General features: G+C 39.7%; 1 protein-coding gene across 3 annotated transcripts in view; it reads right to left on the minus strand.

Annotated features, from left to right (window-relative positions):
- Window positions 1-17,449, minus strand: part of Kcnq5 (potassium voltage-gated channel subfamily Q member 5) — a 516,987-nt gene that overhangs the window by 90,770 nt on the left and 408,768 nt on the right. For all 3 annotated transcript variants that reach the window (XM_057794704.1, XM_057794703.1, XM_057794702.1), the window contains exons 4-5: window positions 15,064-15,239; window positions 14,678-14,803 (exon numbers count right to left, since the gene is read on the minus strand). In XM_057794704.1, the coding sequence (XP_057650687.1) occupies window positions 14,678-14,803; window positions 15,064-15,239 (302 nt within the window). The remainder of the gene's footprint in view (window positions 1-14,677; window positions 14,804-15,063; window positions 15,240-17,449) is intronic.

Consider the following 17,449-nt stretch of genomic DNA (forward strand, 5'->3'; position numbering starts at 1 on the left):
CCCATCCTTCTGGCTAAAAGGCAGAAGTGATAAAGGGATCTCCAGTGGGCTTTGGAAAGCAGAAACTGTTCAGCTGGACTGACATTACAGTGGGTTTGAAAAGGAGCAGTGGTTTCTTAACATCAGTTCACTAAAGCTTAAAATTTTCTGTGTATATGGCCCTAAGCTTTTGGTGAAATTTATCTTTGACAGCTATTGTAAATGAAACTGTCTTAGCTTCTTAGCCTCTCTCTCTCTCTCTCTCTCTCTCTCTCTCTCTCTCTCTCTCTCTCTCTCTCTTTCTCTCTCTCTCTTTTCCTCTCTTCTCTCTCTCTCTTTTTTCCTCTCCTCCTTCCTTTTTCTCTCTCTGCTTTTCTCTTTCTTCCTTCTTGTTCTCAGTCTTCTCTTTCTATGTTTTTCTTTCCCTCTTCCCTCTCTTTCTTTCTCTTCCCTCCCTCCCTTTGTTTCCTTTCCCTCCCTTCCTTTCATTCTTCTGAGACAGGGTCTTTTTTTAGTTTGTAGGTGGAGCATGCATTTTATTTTTATTTTTTTAAAAAATTGTTCTTATTGAGCTATATATTTTTGTCTATTCCCCTCCCCTTCTACCCTCCCCCGTGATCCCCATGCTCCCAATTTACTAAGGAGATCTTTTCTTTTTCTACTTCCCATATAGATTAGATCAATTTATGTCTCTCTTAGGGTGTTCTTTGTTGTCTAGGATCTCTGGGATTGTGAATTATAAGCTGTTTTTTTGTTTTATGTTTACAAGCAATTTATGAGTGATTACATATGATATTTATTTTTCTGGGTCTGGATTACCTCACTCAATAGGATGTTTTCAAGATCCATCCATTTGCCCACCAATTTCAAGATGTCATTATTTTTTCCGCTGTGTAGTACTCCATTGTGTAAATATACCACATTATTCTTTTTTTTATTGAAGAATATTTTTATTAAATTTTATTTTAATTAAAAATTTGTGCCTCCTCCCCGCCTCCCTTTTCCCTCCCCCTTCCCCTACTCCCCACACCCCACTTCTCTTCCCCCTCCCTCACCAGTCCAAAGAGCAGTCAAGGTTCCCTGCCCTATGGGCAGTCCAAGGTCCTCCCCCCTCCATCCAGGTCTAGGAAGGTGAGCATCCAAACCGGCTAGGCTCCCACAAAGCCAGTACATGCAGTGGGGTGAAAACTCAGTGCCATTGTCCTTGGCTTCTCAGCAGCCCTCATTGTCCACCATATTCAGTGAGTCCAGTTTTATCCCATGCATTTTCAGTCCAGTCCAGCTGGCCTTGGTGATCTCCTAATAGATCAGCCCCACCGTCTCAGTGGGTGGGTACCCCCCTTGTGGTCTTGACTTCCTTGCTCATGTTCTCCCTCCTTCTGTTCCTCATTTGGACCTTGGGAGCTCAGTCCATTGCTCCAATGTGGGTCTCTGTCTTTATCTCCATCCATCGCCAGATGAAGGTTCTATTATACAACATTATTCTTATCCATTCTTCAGTCAAGGGGCATCTAGGTAGTTTCCAGGTGCTGGCTATGACAAATAATGCTGCTACAAACATAGTTGAGTACATGTTCTTTTGGTACGATTGAGCATCCTTTGGGTATATAACCAAAAGTATATTGCTGGTCTTGAGGTAGGTTATTTCCTAATTTTTTGAAAAATAGCCATACTGATATCCAAAGTGGCTGTACCAGTTTGCACTCCCACCAGCAATGCAGGAATGTTCTCTTCACCCCACATCCTCTCCAGCATAAGCTGTCATCAGTGTTTGTGATTTTCGCCATTTTGACAGGTGTTAAGATAGAAACTCAGAGTTGTTTTGATTTGCATTTCTCTTATGGCTAAGGATGTTGAGAATTTCCCTAACTTTCTTTGAGCCATTTTAAATTCTACTGTTGAGAGTTGTCTGTTTAGGTTTATAACCCATTTTTTATTGGATTATTTATTCTTTTGGTGATCAATTCCTTGCATTCTTTGTATATTTTAGAGATCAGCCCTCTGTCTGATGTGGGATTGATCAAGATCTTTTCCCATTCTGTAGGCTGTTGTTTTGTCTTGTTGACCATATCCTTTGTTTACAGGGGGTCCCATTTATTAATTATTTCTCTCAGTGTCTGTGGTACTGGAGTTACATTTAGGAAGCAGTCTCCTGTGCCAATGTGTTCAAGTGTACTTCCCACTTTTTCTTCTGTGAGGCTCAGTGTAGTTGGTTTTATGTTGAAGTCTTTGATCCCTTCAGACTTGAGTCTTGTGCATGGTGATAGATATGGATCTATTTTCATTCTTGCACATGTTGATATTCGGTTATGCTAGCACCATTTTTAAAATATGTTTTCTTTTTTCTATTTGATATTTTTTGCTTCTTTGTCAAAAGTCAGGTGTCTGTAGGTATGTGGATTGATATACAGATCTTTGATTTGATTCCATTGATCCTCCTGTCTGTTTTTATGCCAATATCAGGCTGTTTTCAGCACTGTAGCTCTGTAGTAGAGTTTGATGTCAGGGATTGTGTCGCCCCCAGAAATTCCTTTATAGTACAGGACTGTTTTGGCTATATTTTTGAATTTTCATATGAAGTTGAGTACCGTTCTTTTGAGGTATGTGAGGAATTTTGCTGGGATTTTGGATCTGTAGATTGCTTTTGCTAAGACTGCCATTTTTACTATGTTAATTCTACCTGTCCAAGAGCATGGAGATCTTTCCATTCTATGGTGTCTTCTTCAATTTCTTTCTTTGAAGACTTAAAGTTCTTGCTGAGACAGGGTCTTTCTGTGTAGCTCTGGCTGTCCTGGAGCTCACTATGTAAACCGGACTGGCTTTAAACTTACTGAGTACAGTCTGTCTCTGACTTCTAGGATTAAAAGGGTGTGCCACCATTCCCAGACTGAATTAGTTAATTTGTTCTAACAAGTTTATGTGTGTGGGAGTGTGCACAGGTGTGTGTGCCTGTGCATGTATGGGTGTTCATATACAGGTGTGTGCATGAGTGTGAATGACCTGTATTTCTTCAGTCATAAGATTCTGTCGCCAGCAAACCATATGCCTTTCATTTCTGCTTTTCTGATCTGAATGCTTTTTATTTCTTTCTCTACCTAATTGCCCTGGAAAGGACTTCCTATAATATCTTCTCTTTTAAGTTTTATAAGTACTCATTTTTAAATGTGTGTGGGCAGACCAGTGAGGTGGGTGTCACCACATTAAAACAGAGGTCAGAGGACAACTTGCTGCAGTTGGCTTTCTCCCTCTACCATGTGGGTGCCTGGAGTCAAACTCACCTTGTCACACTCGGCAGCAAGTTCTTTTCCTTGCTGAAGCATGTCATATACCTCCCATGCACTACGATTTTTTTTTCAAAATAATCAAAAAGGATTTTATTTCAATCAATTGTGTATGCACACGTTTGGATATATGCTAGTGAGTGCATATATCCTTATTTCCCACGTCACTGGACCTATCAGCGATTCCCGTTGATTCTGGGTACCACACTACAATTCATTCCAATCTTCTGTCGTCCCTGGCTGCTTGGGGGCCAGGCAGATATACTAGTTTCTACCTGCTCTGCTTGCTTCGGTTTCTCTTTTCCTTTAGTTCTTTTTCCATATACCTAAAATGGATGGCATTTTCTCACTCCCCTCTAATAAAATATTTCAATGGTTCTCTCTTTGAGTTCGGAAAAGGTTCTGTCTCCTGACCATGGTCACACGATCTGCTCTCTGCAGACAGAGGTCATTCTACTCTCGCATTTGCTTGGTGTATTTTTTTTTCTTTTAAACACTGCTTGGCCCATTATATCTAGCCTCTTCTCGGCTAACTCTCGCACCTGGACTAGCCCATTTCTAATAATCTGCATAGAACCATTAGGTGTGCTTACCCGGAAAGATTCAGCATGTCTGACCTGGCGGCTTGCTTCATTGCGTCTGCCCTAGAGAGGAGATGAAATGGCATCTGAGCTCACTTCCTCTTCCTCCCAGCATTCTGTTCTGTTTACTCCGCCTATCTAAATTCTGCCCTATCAGATGGGCCAAGGCAGTTTCTTTATTAGCCAATGACCTTCCTCCATCATTTCCCCTTTTTCTGTTTAAACAAAAAGGAAAGGCTTTAACTTTAACATAGCAAAATTACATATAACAAAATAGTTATCATTGCTTGGTGTATTTTAATGATGGCATTCCAGGAAGGAATATTTGGGAGAAGACCTAAAAGACAGAAAGGAGCCCTGGGAAGATTGAATAAAGGGGGATTTTCACTGATAGGACAACATGTGTAAAAAGGCCACCAGAACTATCCTGAGTCAAAAAAGTATTCTCGTTTGTTTGAGGGACTGGAATGATTCCCCTTCTGTAAAAGATTTCATAGATTTCTAGGACTCCAGCAGTGGTTTGATGGTCTGGTACAGTAAGATGACTTATTTTATCATATCACATCTTTTCCATATTGCAACCACCATCACACAGAGTATCTCAGAAGCCCTCAGTCATAAGGGAAGTTAGCGGCTAATAATTATAGTATGCAGTTAGCATACTGATTTGGGATGCTTTTAAAAAGCATTGATTTTAGAGAAACTAAGCCTAATAGTGGAATGTTTCTGTGACAGAAACAATGGCCAAGGCATCCCTTTAAAATGCCAGTCTCTTTAGAACAGGAATCCAACAACAAATTAATAGTATAGTTCCTCCTTTCAAATGCCCCGGCAACCCTGAGTTGTGTAATTCCTTGTCAGCTCTTTAGCACATAGGACATTAGGATGCAAGGCTTGAGCGCAGTGGTAACAGAACTGGAATCAGATCTGACGCCTCTGTGCATTTTTGGTGAGTCATGCGGATGCCTCATTGTTGTATACAGGCTTGGTGGGTGGGGTGACAGGGACTCTTGGGTGGGTTCAGGATATTGTAGAGAACTAAAGTGTGGTTGTTTGATAAGTTCTGATTTTACTAAGACTTTCTGGGCAATTCCTGAGTGAAAGGATGTCATTACTTTCTGATACCTACAACGTTAAAAGTGAATCATTGTCTATTAGAGATTTGTTTTGCATTGCAAATATATTTTAAAGGAATGAGCTGGACTAGAGTGCTGCATACTCAATGAAAAGAAAGCCCTGTTAGTCTTTGTAGGTGAGATCATTTTCTGATAGTATATTAATATGTGATAATGCACAGAGATGCCTTCTTCTTTTCTCCCTTAACTGGGAAACAAACCCAAGGCCTCTCTAATATAGGCAAGTGCCCTGTCTCTGAGCTATCTCCTTAGCTCCAGAGAAGGCTCTGTAATCAAAACTTCTATAGTAGCTACTTGTCTACTTAGATGTTTGATTATAATACATCATTATAAAACTAAACTATATATATATAAATGTTTTATTGCTCACTAAAACACATACAGGTATATTCATTTCCTGACATTCTTTGTGAAGAATTGGGATTCTACTTCATATTTTATCTGCATAAGTCTCACCCATGTTGCATCAACTTTTGATGTTATTTTAAGTTATGTTTTTAGAAAGATTTGTTTATTTTATGCAAGTAAGTATTTTGCCAGCATATATACATGTATGTATATGTAACACATGTGCGCCTTGTGTCCACAGAGGGCAGAAGATATTAGATTTCCTGGAAGCAGAGTTACAGAAAGTTGTGAGTAACTATGCAAGTACTGGAAAGTAAACCCAGGCCCTCGCAAGAACAACAAGTGATCTAAATCACTTATCTCCCACCAAGTTATGTTTGTTTCTATTTATTTGTTTGCTTGTGAACTCATCTCATGTAGCAAGCTGAATATAGAGTCCCTAGATTGTATGCTTTTCCCTTAATAGAGCTGTGTGTTCACACTTGGTTTTATAGTAATAATACTTTAGTATTAGCATTTTTGAGCTCCAATACATTTTCATAAACCTTCCATCTGTGTGTACCATGTATTATCAGTGTGCTGGCTAGTTTTGCATCAGTGTGATTGTTGTGAACTACAGTATTCAGAGGGGAGGGAGCCTCAGTTGAGAAAATGACTGTATACAATTAGGCTGGAGGCAAACCTGTTTCTTTTTTAACAATTTGTGGGGGATGGCCCATCCTACTATAGACTCTTCCCACCCCTGGGCTGTGGTCTTAGGTTCTATAAGAAAGCAAACTGAGAAAGCTAATAAACAGTGCTCATTCTCTGTTAATATCCTCATGTTGCAGGGGACTGTTGGGCCAGCACTCAGATGAATCAGCATAGAGAAAGTAAGCTATGAGATCATTCATTCAAATTCCTAATGAATGGTTTTATGAGCAGACAAATATTGTAGAACACAACTTTCAAATAGTATAATTCTAATGCTTAGAGATCATCAAACTTTAAGTTTACTCTAAGAAACTGATGAATTTCTGGGGGCAAAGTGGCATATACCAGTAACCTTAGCCACTGTGAGGCTGAAGTAGGGGTATAGCAGTGAGTTCAAGATCAGAGTGAGCTAAATCTCAAGATCCTATCTTGAAAAACAAAAAGTAAGAAAAAATTTTAAAAAATCAATCAAGCAAATAAATAAAAACTTGAATAAAGCTAAAAACTCTCACAAAAACTCTTTGGTATCTCTTTCCATGCTATTTTAGGCTGAATGACACTTTTTGAGTCGAGAAGGTTCTGCCTGTCTGCATACCCCACAGACTGTCTTGGAATGCGGCAGATGCAATCTGTGGTGTAGAACAGCAGGCATTTACCAGGGTCAGAGGGCACACAGATCACTTTCCCTATTGCAGGCTTCTGGCAGGCCTCAGATGGTGGTAGTTTGGGCCACCTCTTCGGCTCTATTTACTGCAAGTGACTGAGCAGATGAGCACAGCCCAGATAAGTTCTTGCTGTGTGTTGTACACACCAATTTGCAGTCATCCAACTAAGAACACACATTTGTGAAAATTTGTGCTCTGAAAACTTTGACTTACAGGTGTAATTGCGTGTAGTGTAGTTGAAGGTACCTTATAAAGTCTAGACAAAGAATCAAATTCTTTGTCAGGAACACTATTCTAAAACAAATGCCAATTCTGGTAGACATTTCTTGATTTTTTTTTTTAAAAAAGCATGGAATGTGAGAGGTCAGCTTGGTGGTTCTTGTCTATAATCATAGTACCTAGGGAGTTGAGGTAGGTAGATCATGAGTTCTAGGTTAGCCTGAGCTACCTATTAAGAATCTGTCTCAGAAATGAGATGGTTCAGCTGGTAACCATGCTTTCAGCATAAACCTGATAACTTGAGTCTGATCCACAGATGGTAAATTTAAAAGTCAGATGCAGAGACCTGTGTCTGTAATTCCAGTAGCCCTATGGAATGACAGGGGTGCAGACAGGAGAATCACCTGGAAACTCAAAGCCAGCTAGCCTTGAGTATATAGTGGCAGAAACAAAATAGACCCAGGCTCAACGAGGTAGATGGAGAGAATCCACTCCTGTGAGTTGTCTTTTAACCACACGTATATGGCATTTGCTTCCATGTGTCCACAGAAACATACCATACATAGACAGGATAATAAATAAGATCATTTCAAAAGCAACCAGAAAATGCAACAAAAAAGGAACAAAACAAAACAAAGTAAAAATAACAATAACAACAACATAAACAAGAAGGAAGATGCTATGGTCAAATTTGACGAGGTTAGAGAATTTTTCTTTCAAGTTGATTAATTCCATTAGAAAAATAATTTTTTTTCTTTCCTTTAGGGAAGAAACCAATGAATATTCCTTGGCATAATTATAAAAATTTAATTATCAATACTAGTTTTTAGTTAATGCATTCATGTGAACAAATTAAGCCTAGACAGTCGGTTTTTTACAGTATGACATAACTCCATCCTAACAGGGTCTTTGAGAACAAGTTCTTTGTGTATATCAGTAGTATCCTCCTTTACTCTCCCTCCAATTTCCCTCATCTTTCTTTCCTTCCCCTTTTTATTTCTTTTCCTATAGCACCTGATTTCAGAGAGTGTGTGGTCCTAGAATTTGATAGTCACCTTTGAGACTTGAACTACTGACTCAGAGGAGTTTTCTTTTGTTCAAACATCAGAGTATCCTGTAGTGCGTAGTATCATCTAACTTGGATTCCTCTATGGCAGGTTCCTTGGGAAATTATCATTCATAATGTCTTTTTTTTAAACTTGAGGTAAAACATATAATAATAATAATAATGGGTGATATTTTCCTAGTGTTTGACAAACCAACTCTGTGCCCCAATCTCATCCCACGTAGCAAATCTGTATTTTGTCAATATGACTTTTTCTATTATATGTATAGGAAATGATTGCTTAATTGCTATCTCCAGGTACTAGAGAGATGTCTCAGTACATAAGAGAGACTGCTACACAAGGATGAGGACCTGAGTTCAAACCCCCAGGGCTCATGTGAAAATATACGAGTGGCCATATAAACCTGTAAGCCCATTGTTGTGGAGGTTGGAGACAGGGGGATTACTGTGGCTCCGTGACCACCAGCCTAGCTCCAGATTTAGTGTGAGATCATGTGTCAAGGAAGAGTAGAGCTGGATACCTGGTACCCCTCCACTAGCTTCCACACGCACATGGATATCTATACCTGCACATATGTCCACCCACATACACAGGAAATAAAACAAACACTAATGCCTCAGCAAATCCCAGGGTTGGGTCTAGAACTCATGTCCATGGAGCGTATTTCTTTTCTTTTTAAAACAGCGTGTATCAATGCCTATAGAACAATACTATCAAAAACAAAGGGACAGACACAGGTATGGGATGACATTCTTAAAGGACCAGGATTCTCAATGAAGAATCTGAAGAGCCCTCAGAGCGGTATGCTCCATAAACACGTGCTATCAAGGTAAGTCTGAGCCTTAGAGGTGCTCAGAGCAGGGTTGGGGTGGGTGGCTGGGTGTTGGGTGTATGGTAGCTGAGAATGCTTTTGAATCATTAGGACCTGCTATGTTGATTCTCTTGGACTAAATAAAGCCTTGGTAGCTTTAGGTAATACATTGACAGTAAAAAACCAATCATTTACTTTAACTTCCCAGACTGGTACTAATTTAGGAAATGATACTTATACAACGATGCAGAAAAGAGTCTTAAGGGTGAATCCAAAATAAGAAGAGCTGATTCTCTGAAGGTCGACCTAGCGTTATCAAGGACATTGGTGCCCGTGCTCATTTCCCATGCATCTTACTTTGGCATCGCTGTGGGATGTGAGACACGTTGAGCACACCATACCCTAGACTGCATATAGAAGCCGTCTGCATGACTTGCCTTGTGAAAGCTTGTAAGATTATTGGCATGGATTCCGAGACTTGACTTGGCTGATACAAATTCTTATGTCTGTCTGAAGTAATCTCTTCAAGGACACAATCTCAAATGGAATCTGTCTTCAGATGCCATTCGACCTGCCGTTAGATAGTGGAGTCCTCCTATTTGCTGTTATACACATTACAAAATGTACAACTAGCTTCATTGCAAGATGAACAGTAAATAATAAAAAGTGCTCTTCAAGAGCAGATCATTATTAGAAAAAAATTACTACAGGAAAACCTGACCTGAAGTTGTTTCAGAATAAATCTAAAGTAAATCAAAGGTGAAAAAATAACAAGAAAGGGGGAGATAATAATAGAAAATACCTTCAGAAATTCTATTCTTATATTATTTCTGAATAAATCTGAGGCAACTGAAAAAGGAAAAAAATGGTGCTAAGAATAAAAAAAAAATATCATCATGCGGAGCTCTGGTTAGCATTCAGAAGACCCTGATTGCAGGAGCAAGGAGCATCTCAGCTTGGATTGGTCTGTTCACTCCTCCTCCGCTGCCTGCAGCATCGCCCCCTTTAGCCGCCACTGTGGAGCCCAGAAACCTTTTCGCTACAACCTCCAATTCCCAAGTCTCCTCTCTGCTTACACTGTGTGTCTGCAATAACGAATACAGCTCTCCTTCATTCCGTTTGGGCAGACACTTCTACCGAACATCTTTAAGAGCAATGTCCACACCCCAAACAGCTATCATCCATGTCTGTGAACCTGCTGTGGTCTTGGCATCAGCTCTCATGTATCTGTTATTTCACATGGTGAGGTGGGCACATAATTCGTTCCTTAGCATGGAACTGTGTTCAGGGATCATATTTGAATATTGCATTGATCACTGCTGATCACATTCCTGCATCCCTAAAAGATGATGGTGACAGTCCTTCCTTTCTAAAGCAAGGACCTTTGTTTTTAATATTTGGAATTTACTGGGGCACTATATTTCTAGATGGAACACAAATCGAATTCAGATATTTTATGTTGACACTTTGGACTCCCACTAAAGATAATTTTCCTTTTTCTACAGCCTAGAACTAATAAACACTCCAGTTTAGGGTGGTCTCATTTTCCCATTTAATCTAGATACTACAGAGTTATTAAGGCACATGCAACATGGACAATTTCAATTAGAATTATCCTAACAAACTTTCCACAGAAGTCTTCAGTGACACATAAGTGGTGCAATAATCTAAATTTATTTAAAACTAAGATCTAATATATTTTGTTTTTGTAATGAAAAGAAATAATAAGCCCTCTTATTTACTTTTCATGTTTTTTCAAGCGTCAGACAATTCCATTAATGAGTCAGCCAATATAAACAAAACTGCTTTAGAGTCACAAGCCCTTATTTTCATTCCTAGAAGCTTGGCATGTTGGAAGATCTTTTTATTTTTCACTCTGATTATCAGGGCTAGATTTTTTAAAATGGAAACATAATTAGGCCATTCAGAAACCTGTAAAGTACAGGTTAAACACCAGTCAAAACAGTTTTATTGAAGTGGAAATCATTGAAAATATGCTGCTTCTAGCTGCAAATCACAGATATGACCTTTGAAAGCCTGCCTTGTGCATCTCTCTGGAGGAGAAGCTTGCTGGTGACTAAGCGAGAGTATATTAAGAGTTTCCCACACACCGTTTAGCACACAATACAGCAATTTGTATTGGTAATAAGGAGAAAAAGAAGAATAATGGAAAGAGAGAGAAAAAGCTGCCAGATTTAATTCATCAACAACTGCATCTCAAAGGGAAAAAGGTGCCCCTGAGTATTGCAATTAATTGAAATATATTTGAATTATCCACGAGAAGCAAACACTAAACCTGAATCCAGATGGCTGGAAACAGGCTGGGATATAGGTTGTTTTCCCTCACTTATATGAAAACCCACCCATTTTCTCAGTTTGCATTTTATTGTTCCACGAGTAACAGGTTTTCATTTCCTCTCTATATATTAGAGGTATTTCAACAATGTCAGATGTCCTTCTGATTTCTATCCTTCTTTCTAAGTGCAGAATGTTTCTTGTATGTAGGGAGGAAGAGCTGGAAATGAAGCCATTTTGGTAAGTTAATATTGTGAGTAAACATTCAAAGTGATAAGTTTCATTATGGCACTCCCTTTCTTTTATTATTTGGCACTTCTCATACATACCTGTCATTATATTTTGTTCTTATTCATTCCTCTTCCTAATTCCTCTGACACCCCAGCTGTGGCCATCTTCCTCCCCACAAGCAGCCCCAACTTTGGCTCCTATGTCACACATATTCCGTTACTCTCTCTTTTCCCTAGCATTTGAATCCAATCTCTTTCTCCCCTCCATGGTTCCTTTTCTACTTTCATTAGGCTAAGGCTCCACATACGTGTGCGTGCACGTGCATGCACACACATTTCTAGCTAGACTTCCCATATTAGAGAAAGCACGCACTGTTTGTTTTTCTTCATGTGGCTTACTTAATTGACTCCGATCATCTCCATTTGTGTCCATGTTTACCTTTTCCTTTGGGGCAGAAAAATAATCCATGTTTATCTAGTTTCATGGGGTCGAGAGTGCACATGAGTGTGTGCATATGCATCCACACATACTCATTTATATCTAGACTCCCCATCTTAGAGAAATCATGCACATCCACTTTGATTCTGTTTCTTAGGGACCACAAAGAGTGTAGCAATCAACATGAGTGTGTATGTGTCTCCAAGGTGTGTTGATTTAACGTTCCTGCATGTATACCTGGTCGTGATAGAGTCCTCTTTTTAGTTTGTTGACGAAATTCCACAGTGACATCCATTGTGGCTATTCAGCATACATTCCAAGCAACAGTGTATCTCTCTGCCCCTTTCCCCCTATCCCCCTATCTTCACCAGCATACACTGTCATTTGCTTCCTTGATGACAGCCAATCTGATAGAGGTGAGAAAATCGCACGGCAGTTGTACATTTTCTCTATGGCTAAGTTTTGAACATTTCTTTCAAGTATCTATTGGCTATTTGTATTACTTCTTTTGAGAAGTATCTGTCTAGTTCATCAGCTCATTTACTGATGGATGTAATTTTGGTGTTGAATTTTTGCAGTTTATGTATTTTGGATATTGATTTCCTGACTGATATGCACTCAGCAAAGATTTTCCTCTCATTGTGTAGCCTGTCTTTTTACCTAATGGTTCTGGAAACCAATCTATTAATATAATAGAATATTCTGTCACCAGCAGCATAATCTTGGAGATGTGTTCTGATAAGATTTTTTGTTTGTTTTTTGAGACAAGGCTTTCCTGTGTAACAGTCTTGGCTGTTGTGGAACTCGCTCCATAGAACAGACTAGCTTTGAACTCTCAGAGATCCTACTTCTGCTTCCTGAGTGCTGGAATTAAATGCATATGCCACCATTGCCTGGCCCTGATATTATTTTTAAAAGCCTAAAATTTGGAAGAATTTATTTCTAATTTTTATTTAATCACTACTATCCAACCAAGACATTTATCAAGTTTTGCTTAATTTAGTCCTGAAAAATTCTCATTGTCTCTGACAGGACCTTTACGTGAATGGCCTTTGGACGAGGAGTGGATTAATAGACAATCCTGACTTCCATCTGTGCTCCATGAAGGGTAAACACACACTCCCCAGTGCTTCAGGGATAGTTTAAGATGATGTTATGTTCTTAGTTCAGCAAATAGCTGGCTAGCACTCAGGAGGCATTAAGGGTGGTTTGTAAGTGAATTTTCCTTTGTGGAGTAAAAGGAGTGGAAAATTTTTACATAAGTGGGAAAAGGGTGCTCTTTAGGGAGAAAGAGGGAGGGAAACACAAAAGATAATGGGAGGAAGGTCAAGGGGAATAGCAGGATGCAATTTGTCTAAGAGAAGAAATAAGAACATGGAGGGTTTTCTTTTGGGAGGAAGGTAAATACAGAAAAAGAAGGGGTGGGTAAAATATCAATAAGGATTTTGAAGAAGTCACAAGGAAGCACACTGTTAATAATTTAGCTAAAAGAAACCTGTAGCACCTGTAATTCCATGTATATAAATATACATACAGGGTTTTAATGATCTTTTCTCATCTGGGCCAAAGATGCTCCCTCCAGATGCCAAAGATCACATCACAAAAGCTTCAGTAACAGACATGAGAATGCCCTCTTTTTAGCTGTTGAAGAGGGCTTTCCAAGAGACTCCCCAGACATTCAACTCATTGCTGCTGCCATGGTTACCTCCCAGGGGTGGAAGTTATGTCCCAATTGCTGAAGACACCATACACTTCAGAAACAGGATTCAGAAACTCCTGTGCTGGAGCTGACTTGAAGGTTTGCTCTCCTTGATGATCAGATTTGATGGTACCAGAAGGCATCACACAAGCTTCTAAACGAGGGAGGCAACTATCAACCCTACCCAACTGTGATGCCAATGAATGACATCTACAGAACAGCATGGCACAATAACTCTATGGGAACAGGAGTGGCATTTAGGAACCAATAGCTCTGTAATTGTACTTAGTCCTGCTAAACAAGAGGGAAAGTATTCCTGGTATTGGAAGCCTGGCTAACCTCTCGGTGCTAGTGACACCATGGTTATTGTAGGAGAATCTACAACTACTAACCTACTAAACCAGCATAACTTCCAACAACAGCCTATAAACGCATTTACTTATACCCAAAGGTAAGTGTAGTCTTCACCTCTCATCAGTACTTTGATCCGACTGTGATGCTTTACTGGTTTCTTCATTGGTAAATTTTAAATAATGAATTAAATATAATAGTCTGCATTGCTTTCTATTTGTATGGTTGTTGTGAGTTTTACTCTTCCTTGTTTGGAAACTATTTGTAATGATAAAAAGGAAAAGTGGGGTTTTGGAATGGAAAGTTTTATAATAATGTGTCCATGGTCTCTGCACTCACAGGCTGCTCCCTGTCTTCTCTTCTTGATCGACTGCTGCATTTAATTCTTCTCACTTTGAATCAGCTGCTGTTCCAAGTTTCTGCTTCAGTTATCTTTTTCGAAAGTTTTATACTATGGTAGCCCAGACTGGCCTCAAGCTTGCCATCCTCCTGCCTCAGCCTCCAGAGTGCTGAGACTATAGCAATGTGCCACCACACTTCTCTTATTTATTATTTTGACAACCAAACACTATTTCCCTCCAAGTGGTAAATCAATTTATCAATTGTCTATTTAAACTTACATTAATTCTGTTAACATTTCCTATTTTCAAAAATGATATATTTTTATTGAGCACCCCAAAATCATAAATGATAGTCTATGTGTGAATTTAATTTTGTTTTCCCCAAAAGGCACAGAAACCCCCAAATAACTTATAAGCATTTGCACATTCATACCTTTTGGAAGTTAATATTTTCATTGAGACCATTTACTGAGAACCATTTTTGTTTATTCAGCGTTATATTCACAATAGCCAGTAGATTAAGAACAGATTCTTGTACTTACTGTGCCCCACCAGAGAGCATCCGCATATGTAGAGAACTCTTTATTGGCGTCCTTTTCCACCAGATAGACAAGAAAAGATGAGAAGATAAGAACCAGAAATCCTATGTACCAAGCTGTGATTAATTCCTACAGATAAAAGGAAATAAACATTTTAAGGGTAGGAAGAATCTTTGAAAAAGTAAATAAGAAAACCATGTACAGGTTAATCATTTTCCTACTTCTAGGAAGTATATGCAGGTTGTTAAAGTAATGCATTATGTACCAGGGCCCAAATGGCTTGAGCCATAGTTTGAAGTAACTGCCCATGTTGTTTATTAAATATTATTGTAATCAATGGGATTTTTTTCCAAAAACTTTGCGGTATAGTTCAGAGAGCATATTTTTACCTTGCTGTGAGCATAAACCACTGAGCCCAGCAACTTCCAAGTGCCTCCCCTTCTGTCCATGCGCACCATACGCAGGATCTGTAGGAACCGGAGACTTCTGAGAGCCGAAGTGGCGAAAATATTACCCTGAGTTTTTGCAGAAACAACAGCTATGGAAGCGATAAGAACAATGGTATCTGAAAGAAATGGATTGAGACAGCCGTAAGTCACATGACTAATACCTCTCTTTTTTGAAAGTTAATGCGCCTCAGTCTGAGGCCATAGTACACAGAACAGAACACCCAGTCTAACCTACCAGCACTTGGTCAGGAGCCTATGGGTTTGCAGAGTGAAAAGGACCATAATGCCATAACATGACATTCCTGTCACTTTAACCCATGTCCCTTGACCACTCTGCACCTTTACCTGTACAATTCTGAATCACATAACCTTCAACAATTTGGACAACAACCTCAGGAGGGTTCAGTGTCTTGGGGAGCTGCAGGGTTAAAAAAGCCCTCTTTCAAGATAACCCTGCTTTCATTAATTCCCTAGTCTGCAGCAAAAGTTCCCAACTCAGTCCCTAACACCATGGCTCTGGCTCCCTGGTTGACCGGATAGAGGAATCCATGCACTCAGGAAATATCCTACTTGGTGTAATAATGCTTCTTGTTGTTTTTTGCAAACAATATAACCTCTCTGTGTCAGAATTTTCTCCTATTGTGGAGTCTGCAACTGTGCCTACTGTTTAAGGAAGGGCTCTAGTAAGTAATCTCAATACTCTGGGCTCTGAATATGCACTTTTAACTGGTCTGTTGGTTAGGGGAGGGCTTGGAGCACAAATCAATATCACCTCTGTTGCAAGACAGTATGCAATTATGCAGTTTGTGCTTTGCATGGAAATGGATACTTAATGTTTGATATATTGGCATTCGGCTTAAAAAATCAGCTCTTTTGTAATTGAAACAGGCGAAAAGCAGTTAGCAAAGGCATAGAAAAGACAAAGAGGACTTAGTCACTTGAAAGTCAATCTATACATGGTAGGAAGAGGATTCTGAGGCAACAAACACAGGGAGACAAAGGATGGCATTCACTTGTCTTCCACATCCTCAAGTCAAATTTCCTTCTTGCTTCAAGTAGGTTGTATGTGTGACTAGGCTTTCACACTCCAGGGCTGAGTTTGCTCTATGGGTACAGCGTGTGGCATTTGAAACGTTTCTATGATCCTCAGGAGTCACGGATGTACAAATGTGTCTTCTTCGTTCAGCTTTTCTTTCACAATAGTGGGACCGTTTTGTACAAACTGAAAGGATCCATCTGACTAACTCCTCTGCTGTCCCTTCTCAGGTTCTTAGTTGGAGAGAAAGGACCAGTGCAAGGATTAGCCACAGGGCTCATCCGGTCAGGTCTAAACTCTACTGTGTGAGGAGTGCCCGAGAGCCTGAAATGCTTCCTTGAGTTTATGCTCTTGAGAAGGTACAAAACGTGTTGATGCAGATACCAAAGATGTATTTTAAGTGAGTAGAAGCCATCTGCACATGTGTGATGTAATCTTATTTAAGAAGGCATGTGTATCAGTTAGTGTAGGCTAGGGAGCACATGCGACTTTGCCTAGGCTGTCACCACTAATTAGCTGTAGGGGGCCGACAAGCAGGTGACATCAGAAATGGGAACTTCTTATTTTTGAAATTATAAATTTCCCACGATGTTGAAGTTTTATTACACAGATGTCTAATTTGAAATCAGAAAACAAATTGGAAAAGTTACGTGCGCACAGGAATCATGCTTCTCACAATTTGGAGAGACTCTGACAATAGTGACTTTAAAAAGACACTGCTGTTATGACCTTAGTGGATAGTTTTGCTGTCATTTTATTGTCTGCTTGCATATCGCCCAGTATGCACTCTATTATTTCTGTACTAATGTACTCCAAACACTGGAAAGAAACAAATGGTTAGTCGTTCTGCACAGTACACAGGAGACGAAACTGACTATCACACCTGGCATGTTTTGTAATTTCGTGACTGTATGTTTAAAAAGTAGATTTAAATGTTGTGTGTGGGTGTCTGGGTCTGTGTGGAGTCATGTGTATGTGAGTGCAGATAGACACTCACAGAGACCAGCAGGTACTGGATACCCAGGAGCTGGACTTAGAGGCCATTGCAAGCCCCCCCCCCCACCTTGACTGCTGGGAACTGTACCTAGTTCTCTGTGAAGCAGTGCATGCTCTTTACTGATGCATGATCTCTCTAGACTTCAAATTTATTTCTGAAGTTGTTTTAGAGATTAATTTGGTTTTATTTTACACATGTGACTGCTTTGACTGCATGCATGTCTGAGCATGACATGTGTGTCTGTTGTCTAGAAAGGCCAGAAGAGGACAGGAGCAACCCTGGAACTGGAGTAC

Source organism: Chionomys nivalis, chromosome 19 (genome assembly GCF_950005125.1).
Source record: "Chionomys nivalis chromosome 19, mChiNiv1.1, whole genome shotgun sequence".
Lineage (NCBI taxonomy): Eukaryota > Metazoa > Chordata > Mammalia > Rodentia > Cricetidae > Chionomys > Chionomys nivalis.